This window comes from Leuciscus leuciscus (genome assembly GCF_965113295.1).
Source record: "Leuciscus leuciscus genome assembly, chromosome: 5".
Lineage (NCBI taxonomy): Eukaryota > Metazoa > Chordata > Actinopteri > Cypriniformes > Leuciscidae > Leuciscus > Leuciscus leuciscus.
In genome coordinates this window covers 23,966,477-23,977,064 of record NC_138729.1, presented here as the reverse complement: position 1 = coordinate 23,977,064, position 10,588 = coordinate 23,966,477, and the positions used below count along the sequence as shown (strand labels likewise).

Here is a 10,588-nt window from a genome sequence, read left to right as displayed (position 1 = left end):
TCACAGCTTTTGATAACACACTGGATAGATACTATTACAAACATTATGGATTCAATTACATAAGTTAGGTTATGCACATGTATTTTCTAATGTGGCAACTGTAGCCTGCATTACTGTAATTAATTCAGCAACAACGGTGATTTGAAACATGTCTCTTGCATTGTTTGCTGTTGGATGAACTAAATTGAAAGAAGATCATACTGTTGTGTTTCTGTGATTAAACCAAATGTTCTCATTACATATTACAATAATCTTGTGTTTGAAACAATGATTATGTGGACTGAAAACATGTGCAACTGACTGAAAGCATTACATCAGGTTTTGAAAGAATGACTAGCTGTGTTAAAAGTGTGATCAGTTTGGATTTTTGAAGAGTTTTGAAAATGTACACCTTACTTGTGAAAATAGTACTAAAGCGAATAAAAAAAAACTGTATATAGATAGATAGACAGACAGACAGACAGACAGACATATAGATAGATAGACAGACAGACAGACAGACATACAGAGAGAGATAGATAGATAGATAGATAGACAGACATATAGATAGATAGATAGATAGACAGACAGACATATAAATAGATAGATAGATAGACAGACAGACAGACAGACAGACAGACATATAGATAGACAGACAGACAGACAGACAGATAGACAGACAGACATACAGAGAGAGATAGATAGATAGATAGATAGATAGACAGACAGACAGACATATAGATAGATAGATAGATAGATAGATAGATAGATAGATAGATAGATAGATAGACAGACAGACATACAGACATATAAATAGATAGATAGATATATAGATAGATAGACAGACAGACAGACAGATAGACAGACAGACAGACAGACAGACAGACAGATAGATAGATAGATAGATAGATAGACAGACTGACAGACTTATATACAGATAGATAGACAGACAGATAGATAGATAAATAGATAGACAGACAGACAGATAGATGACAGACAGACAGATAGATAGATAGATAGATAGATAGATAGATAGATAGATAGATAGATAGATAGATAGATAGATAGATAGATAGATAGATAGATAGATAGATAGATAGATAGATAGATTTAATTTTGTACTTGTTTGGTCTCAATTACATTTTAACACATCTGAAGAATATTGATCAAAATGTCTAGACATAAATTTTGATTATAATGAGCATCTCTCCACAGCGCCCCCTCCGGTGGACTGCTGGTGAGAGCCCAGCACCATCTCTACATTGTTACAGTCCTCCCATTTCCTGCAACACAACACTTCCATGTCTCTCGTGAAGGGTATGCTGTTTTATCGCTTTACACTGGATCGTACCTGCTGCCTGGAGATTGACAACGATGGAAATATAAAGGTAAGCTACTTTTATTCGCTTTTATTTTAGTAATAAGCATATTACCGGTAAGAGCATGCTATACTTTGTTAGACCGTGGAGGTAATGAAGGAACACGTCAGGTTTCTCTAACGATATGAAACCTGAAAGGGAGGGCGTAGAAAATTTTCATTTTATATGGTGTACCAACAGCCTACACAATGTTATTTGGTTATCTTGTCAGTTTTCTTGCCGTGGTGAGTGAACACAGGGGTTATGTATGATCACGAGCAGTTCCTCACACACACATATCAAGCTGCGCTGTTCACTTGGCAACGCCAATCGCCGTGGACGCCTTAACAAAACCTCTGTTACCTTCTCCCGTATGAGGTTTACTAGTTTCCACCCACTGGCTAAAGCCATCTAAGCGTACACAAACAGTAGTTGACGTGCTGTGAGTGTAGTCAGTGGCTCAGAAGAGGTTTTTATACAAGTCGAGAAGACACTGAGCGTTTTTACGCACAACACGCGCGTTTCTCTCACGGGTCTCTCTCTCTCCGCAGAGCGAATATGAGAGGGGTTCGCCGCAAACTGTCATTAGGTTGACAGAGATGGGCTGCTGATTTTGGGAATCCCGGAGAGCTGGAAGCGCCCAGGAACACCATGACCGTGTTCAACCAGGAGAATGTGGAGGATTATTACGAGATTGGAGACGAACTCGGGAGGTACGTGATGATTTCTGGGCGTTAGGTGACATTTATTTCATGCAATTGGTTGTTTTGGAGGAATTATATGCATATACATTTATGAAACAGATCTATTCTAATGAACTTTATGAAAACTGTTAAAAATAAAGGTTCCAAAAGAGTTTTCGCAGCAATTTTGGGGACACTAACAGAATAACCATTTTTTCTTACTGTGAATAACATTTTAATAATCTGAATAACCTTTTCCACTATAAAGAATCTTTTGTGTAATAGAAAATTCTATGGATGTTAAAGGTTCTTCATGGAACCGTATATTACAAGAAAGAACCTTTTTTGTTTTTTATAATGAACCATTGAATACACCATCTACTGTTGTTCAATCAGCATACACAAGAGAGCTTTAAGGTGGTGCATAGGTCTTTCGGGGTGGGCTGTACTACTAAAAAAGTACCTAAAAGTACCATGGTATTACCCTAGGTTTTTAGGGAATGATAATACCATGGTACTCTTTGAAGTTGCTTAAGCTACCATATCAGTATCATTTAGTACCATGGTATTTACTATATCTTAAGTGTCACAATTACTGTACCATGGCACCTCGGTGTGGTTGTTGCCAGGATGGTCTCAGCTCATTATTGGGCGTCCCAAACCCCCCCCCCAGAGCCAGGAAATCACTGGTTGTCACTCTAGCAGATGTTCATACATTCCTAGTTATAATGATCTCCAATGGCATTTATTGATTAATGGGGCTCAGATGGCTATGAAAGCCCAAATTCTCTTCTGGGAGCCTTACTTGAGAGGTTGATCAAGACAAATTGGGTTAGTCTGCTATTCTGCGACTCAATGACAATTGCATTTTTACTTAATAATTTGGTTTTTGAGGACATCCAGTCAGCAATATTGATTTCATTTTGCAGGGTATCGCGACTCAGTTCTTATTAAGGGACGGTCACACAACACTTTTCATTCCATTCACTTCCATTCATAGGCATGTGAATGCTGGAGACTGGAAACGCAAGCTCACGTGAAGAAGTTTCACATTTCGCTGTTTTCCAATGTTTAAGTTGAATGGATTCTGAACCACCTGCAAATTTGTGTCACATAATGACATGTGACAAATAGAACATAGATACGTCATGGCGTCGTGACCTCTTAGCCGAATTAAAAGAACACGCAGATTTGCAGCGTTGCAGGGAAGTGGAGAAGATTGTATATTTTTACATTTTTAGATTTACTGTTATTTATTGTATGTTGAATTTATGTTTTTAAAAAAGACGCCACAGAGCGGGAAGTCACATCCGTTGCAGTGTCCAAAGAAATTTTACATCCTCAAAATGTAGTGTTTGTGTAATATTAGCTGTGTAATATTGTGTAACATTTCAGCATTGGTGGTCAAGAGATGGATGTTCTTTTGAACTGATTTTCGTGAGAATGCAGTTTCTCGGATTCCCATTGACTGCTGTGTGTGTGGGCGATAAATCACCACGCACATATAGGGATGAGTCTGCTCCTCGTGTGGGTTGTGGGAAATCAGGCTGTTGTTGTATTTAAGAGAAATATTTTTCTGTTAGTGCTCACGTAACAGCCTATAGGATGCAGAAGCATTGCTCACGCTCGCTAAAATCGGTTGCATAATGTGTAAACATACTGAGGAGAATGTTCTTGTCATTGGCTCCTGAGGGATGACAGCATCTGTTGGTCGTTCTTATTGCATAATTGACTCAATGACTGCAAAGTAGTTTCCTCCAGTTATTACTGAATTATTTTATAATAGAGAAGTATAAGAAAGCAGTATTTCTTTACTCTTAGGGATTGTGTGTCTAACATCTGAGGTTGGTTATTTGCTGTTAGTTGATTTGGTGTTAAAATGCTGTTTTTAAAATGCGCATATTCATGAGCATTGATTTCATGTTTAAGTCTGGACAGCTTTTAATTGACAGTTATGTGTTTTAACTATTTAAATATGCATGAACCATCCCTTCATTTATTGGTAATCTTTGAAATTTAAATGTTTGATTGAAAACACCTGCTTGAAATGTTTTTTAGCTCTGCTTGAGTATTGTGTTTGTATGCTGTCCTTGGAATTTTTATTCATATGCATGATGTGACATTTTACATATTCCAAATTATTTGAATAGTATTGAAGACAAAATATTTGAATATTATGGTTTCACCATGACAACTTCATGACTAGTGATTAGTTTTGGTTATGCCATAGAGCTACTAATCCCACTATTGGATGAATGGATTGCAGCTTTTGCGTACAAAATAGTCTGAAATAAAACAAAAAGACCAACAATCATTGCATCCCACTGGCACATTTTCAGCCAAATCTTCACTGTTCCCAAATCAGCCATTAATTTCTTTACCCTCCTCACCATTTTCAGGGCTTAGCTTTGATGCCTCATCAAAATGGTTAAGCGTACCCCACCAGCATTGAGGCCTTACTCTGTGCTTGCGTGTTACTCGGGCTGTAAGGTTAAACATACAGGCTCTCTTTGTGGGGCTTATGAGGCTTCGGCCCATGGAAGCTCTTAAGTGAGGAGGTTTCTTTATTCTGATGGGAACTGCTCCGGGTGGTCGTCCTCAGAGTAGGAGGAGCAGTGGTCTGTTGGCTAAATTTGAAGCGGGGGTCTCGGCTGGCACTAACACTATGAGCTGCCGCAACTCGAAGGTGGTGTGTGTAATTTTTTGCACCAACATAGCGACAATTTTCCAAATTTCCCTCACATCAGGGTTATTATCATTCACTAAAACATTTGTGTTAATTGAAACAAAGATGAAATAAATATAAATATTAGATGAAATACTTAAAGGGATAGTTCACCCAAAAAAATTTGTTCTGTCATAATTTTCTCACCCCCAAGTTGTTCTGAACCTGTATAGATGTCTTTCTTCTGCTAAAAAAAAAAAGAAAATATTTTGAAGAATATGGGTAACCAAACAGTTGGGCGCTATTGACTTCAGTAGTATGGAAAAAAATTACATGGAAGTCTTTTTTTATTATTATTTATTGATTTATTTTTGTATGACATACAACATATAACATCCATTGTGTGTATAACTATACTTGCTTGGTGTTTTCCTTATTCTTAATTTGAATTAAGGTATGGTTGTATGTTATATGTATATATATATGTATGATACTATATTATTTATAGGCCATATTACTATATATACGTTATTGTTACTTTCTGTCAGACCTAAGATGAACCAAAAAAAGTCTTAAAAAAAATATATGGAAGTCAATTTGGTTCATCAACTGTTTGGTTACCCATATTTATTTAAACTAAAAGATAGGTAGAACTGAAGTAAGTTGAAGCACTACAATTATTAACTGAAAATTAATAGAAACGTTAAACAAAAAATTATAAAAATGTCAAAAGCACTTTAACAAAAATTAATTAAGATAAAAGTAAAACTGAAATGATAAAAGCAAATTCAAAATATGAATAAAAACTATAATAGTATATAAATAATATTAAAATAATACTGCTCCACATCTTTCATTGGATCCCATTCCTAGTCCAACCCCAAACATTAAAGTTCCACTCATACTTAAAACAAGATTCCAAGCGCTTCACCATATTCAATGTGCATTAAACATCACTGAACAACTTTTGAATGGGAGTCTGTCTGTCTATCCATTTCAGTATGGATCGTTTCTAGCCCAATCTTAGAAGATAAACATCAGCTTTAGCGCTAATGCTAAAAGCGAAGATGAATTCCCAACCAATAAGGAACTCCTCTCATTTTACAGTTCACTCAGTAATGATATCTGCGTTCCTCTATTACATTAAGTCTCTAAGACCGACTATAATGCTGGCTGCTCTCGGTCTGTCCTGCCACTAATTGGTTCCCCTTTGTGTCTGTTTGCTCTGGCTGTGTGTGTGAAAGGGGAGGAGCAGATTTTTTTTGCTGGATCTCACCATCACTTCAAGAGGCAGTGCTTCTGACTGTGTAGTTTTGAAGAGTGCGCTACAGAGAACTTATTACCCGGACTGTGATTCTAATGAGGTTCCTCCAAAAAGCTGAGATCACCAATGAGATTCCTCCAAAAAGCTGAGATCCCAAGCAGTTTTGATGAGGGCCACTTTAACAATGTGCCCCCCCCCAGCCCCCCCGTAATGACATGCAGAATATGCAAGTTTTTTGTTGTTGACCTATATTTGCACCCCAGTAAAATGTGTCAGAGGGTGCTGGTGTTGAGGTTCGGAGTGTGGGAGATTAATTTTCTTTACCCACCATAGTGGATCATTAATGCCTGATGTTATCTACGATTATTTATATTTATAACTTATTTTACCTAGATTTTGCCATCGAATTACTGACATGGCATTCAAACAAATAACTAAAAAATGTGTGTGTGTGTGTGTGTGTGTGTATATATATATATATATATATATATAGACCAAACCAAAACATCTTATAGGTCCATTATATATTAATTTCCCTTCATGGATGTGACTCTAGCCCTCTAGAATCATGCTGAAGATATCTGCTGGTATGAGTGGCTATGCACACATAGCATCATTCAGAGTGCACTAGTGCGTAAAGCTACTCGTCCGTCTGTGTGTGTTCAGTGGGTGAAGTTTGGATGTCTCTTGTGAAGCCTAATGAGATTTGTGGGGGTGAGAGTGTGAGAATGTGAATGAGATCAAGAGCATTTGTGAGCGAGCGTGCCGGGAGGGTCATGGTACACTGTAAGAAAATCCTGCTGTGAAGTATTAGTCTTGACCAGTGAAGCATGTGTAAGACAAGAGGGAAAATAGGAGTTTTTTTTCTCTGTCTGTCATTTTCTGTTTGGCATGGTGAATGCAGCTTTTGAGGATACAAAATATATTCCCCCCGGCATCCCAAACTAACCATCTTAAAAGGGTTTCCTGGATAGTACAAAGGTTAAACCGGCCACATCTGTCCACAGCATGTTAATCAGTGCCAATAAAGAGCCATTGTTAGTCATTGACAAAAACATGGCGTTTTTTTTTTTTTTTTTGTCTGCTGTTGAGGTGCAGTAGGTTTTGGCTATTAGCGTGGTCTAACCCTGCATTCTGTGGGCATAAAGCATCTTTCTCAATTTATGGCCATTCAAATGTAGCCATGCATTCTTCCGAAATGCAATTTGTATGTTGGTACCATATCAATTATAGGCCTATATTAGAAATGTTTACATTTGCCCAAATTGGCAAATTTCACATTTTTAATTATGCATGCTTGCTTGCCCAGTAATTATTTTTTTTTATTACATTTGCCTAACACATTTACATTTATTTGAGCAAAATATCAAAATGAGTATTCACTTGATTTTAGTTGTTAGTGCTTTATTCGTAATCAATTTAGACAAAAAAGTAATGAATTTTAATATCAGCCATTCATCAGTTATTGGCCAAAAGATTGAAATAATTATTGGATTATTAGTATCAGCTAGAAATGTGATATCCGTGCATCACGTCTACATTATATTACAGTAGATGTTTTACCCGTGACCAATCATTTATGCATAATTTCACAGCACAGGACAGTCAGTATAAGAGTTTGAGACTGTGCATTTTTGCATGTCTAGACTACATCAGTGTTGTGTCAGCCATCATTTTCCTGTGGCTTCATAGTGAATTGTCCCATAGCATTTACAGCTCAGGGGATTGGCTCTAAAACATTATCCTGAACTGAACGCCCATGAGCAAAGATGTCAGAATTCAAATTTGGTTCCTGTGCCACTGAGGTTAATGATAACGCTGACAGATCCAGGTATTATAGAGATCCTTCACTGTGTCAGGTTCTTGCTTCCTGTAATTAACAGAAAACCTTGAGAATGAAATGAGCTTGGGTGCAGGTGGATTGAATGCAGCGGGTGGCCTGCGTTGGCAAGTGTTTATACACAATTAAATATGTGTGTACAGTGTACATAGTAACCTGGTTACTTTTTGTGCCACTCCTTTGACAGCTGACTTGACAGAACTGTTAGATTATAATATTCTGCTTAATAACATTTGAATTGTAGGCCTATTTCTTTTATACTTTGAGATATGAATGCTTTTTAACACACAATATTCTAATTGAACAGTTTTTATTTCACAATGAGCACGACAATAGTGTTACTTACATTTTGAAACCATTCATCATGCCTTTCTTATATTCTAATCACCTGCTATTCATATTGTGGGTATAATTGTGGGTTTAAATACTGCTTTATCACAGCTGGTTACAAGAGTTAATACATCACGGTGTTGTCATTCACACAAGAGACCTCTTGTAGAGTCCAGGATGTGTTGCTACAGTGGATCATAGTCGATTCATCAACTTTATTTGCACAGCCAACACTTCTTCAGTCAGTGCTTGGTTTTATACTGCAGTCAACGTAATGATTGTGCGCATCAGCCATGATGAGGCTATTTAATGTCAAGTGTAAGCATATGAATATGAATAATGGGAATCCCCCTCCTGAATCATGATTCTTAATAGCAAATGACTGCGACTGATGGGCAGCATCTTAGAAATTTAAAGGTGGCTCGAGCAAGAGCTGCGAAACAGCTTTTTCTCAGGCACATTTGTTAATATTCAGCAATAAATTTGTGTGAACATGTTATGAATTCTTCTCACAAATCTCGGAGCACCAGCACTGTTAATGCTGTTGCTAAGCTACTGGTGAAGTGATGTCGTGGAAGGAATTCAGACTCCCTGTGCTGGATATCAAGTGCTTTTCTTTATATCTTGTAAGCCATTGTCATTGCCTTGTTGATCATTTTACTCGCCTTTTAGTGCCATTTTTATGCTTTGTTTTTGCTTTAGACAAAGTATTTGACCCTATTTAAAATGATACATTGTCACAATTCTTTGATATTGCTGCTTGAAGCGAGTCCAATGCTGGCTGATCACATTCCTAAAAGCTTTCTTGTTTTCTTTTTAATTGTTCTTTTATGGAAGGGGTTGAGTTACTGTATCCTCTGTTAAGACGTCAATACTAAAGCCACAGAATGTGTTTTTAACACTCATGTTTTGACAGTAAGCAGTATTCGTCGAAACCAGGTGGATGTCAGTTTCTGTCTACATAGGGCATTTGGAAGATAAGGCCCGCAGCAGACTTCAGGTCTCCTCCCCTGGGTTGCTATGGGAACCACCCATTTATCCGATTCTTTCCAGGCGTAGCTATCATTTAGGCTCGGTCATCTGTGGGGCTTCCTCCATTAGCAACGCTTCCTTAAATGAGTTCTGATTGACTGAATGTGAGACAGTCCTTCATGCTCATGGGAGAAGTCCAATTATTCGGACAATGCTGATATTCTGATTGGTTGCACCGTTTTGATTGAATTACAAATGCAAGCTTGTGTTTTAGCTGGATTTTGAGGACTGAAGAGTAGTAATGGCTACTTCAGTCCATTTCATACACATTTGCCACCGGTGCCTCTTCACACAATGTGTTCTTTGTGACTTCAAATCCACTTGAAGGACAAAATTACATTCCACTGACATGTCAAATGCCTTGCTGGTCAAATCAAAGAAAAATGATGTTTTCACAGATATCACCGTAGCTAGTGTTATTTTTCAAATAAAAAAACGAGTGACCCAGCCTTTTAAAGTAGCCAATCAGAAAATACCCTCTGCCTTTTAGATTGCCATTCAAAAGTTTGGGGTTTTTAAGAATTTTTAAAATGTTTTTTGAAAGATGTCCATTATGTTCACCAATGTTTATTTGATGAAAATACAGTAAAAAATACAGTAAAAATAGTAATATTGTGAAATATTATTACAATTTAAAATAACTTGTTTCTATTTGAAAATATTTACAATGTAATTTATTCCTGTGATGGCAAAGCTGAATTTCCAGCATCATTACTCCAGTCTTCAATGTCAAGTCAAGTCAAGTCAAGTTTATTTGTATAGCGCTTTTCACAATACAGATTGTATCAAAGCAACTTCACAGTATTAAATTAAAATAATACAACAAAGTTTGTTTCAAGAGAAATTTATTGATTGATAAAATTAAATTAAATATCCCCAAAATATCCCCAATGTCACATGATTCTTCAGAAATCATTCTAATATGCTGATTTGCTGCTCAAGAAACATTTAGTTTATTATTATTTTCAATTTATTGAAAACAATTGCAGACCTGCCAACACATTTTGCGTAGCAGGCAGTACCCATTTTGACATCAAAGAACGCGCAGTATACTCAAATCAAGCAACAGCAAAAAAAGAAGTGTTAGACCAATCATAGCGCTGGGTTCATTCCCCAAATATCAAGCAGAGATGATTGACAAATGTGGAAGGCCTATCATTAAAAAGAGACTGAAAATCGACAGGAACACAAAATCCCGCACGATCCCCCTTCCACTCCTGCCGTCTGACTGACTGACTGACTGATTTCTTGAGAGGACAGTACAGTTGTCACAGTACTTCTAACTCCTTAAGGTAAGCGGGTTGGGGTGGATGTTTTACCATGTACTGTACTGTGGTGGTGTTTTTGTTTTTTGGAAGAATGAAGAAATTAAAGACAGACACACAGTAAATATGAGTATTGTTCTCCTAGTTTTGTTTAGGTTAGGGTTTACTCTAA

The 10,588-nt window shown here is 37.1% G+C and overlaps 1 protein-coding gene across 1 annotated transcript in view; it reads left to right on the top strand.

Moving 5' to 3' along the window:
• Nucleotides 1-1,229: 1,229 nt before the first annotated feature.
• Nucleotides 1,230-10,588, top strand: part of dapk1 (death-associated protein kinase 1) — a 68,194-nt gene continuing 58,835 nt past the window's right edge. The window contains exons 1-2 of the mRNA XM_082169987.1: nucleotides 1,230-1,367; nucleotides 1,889-2,050. Coding sequence (XP_082026113.1) covers nucleotides 1,989-2,050 — 62 coding nt within the window. The 5' untranslated portion in view covers nucleotides 1,230-1,367; nucleotides 1,889-1,988. The remainder of the gene's footprint in view (nucleotides 1,368-1,888; nucleotides 2,051-10,588) is intronic.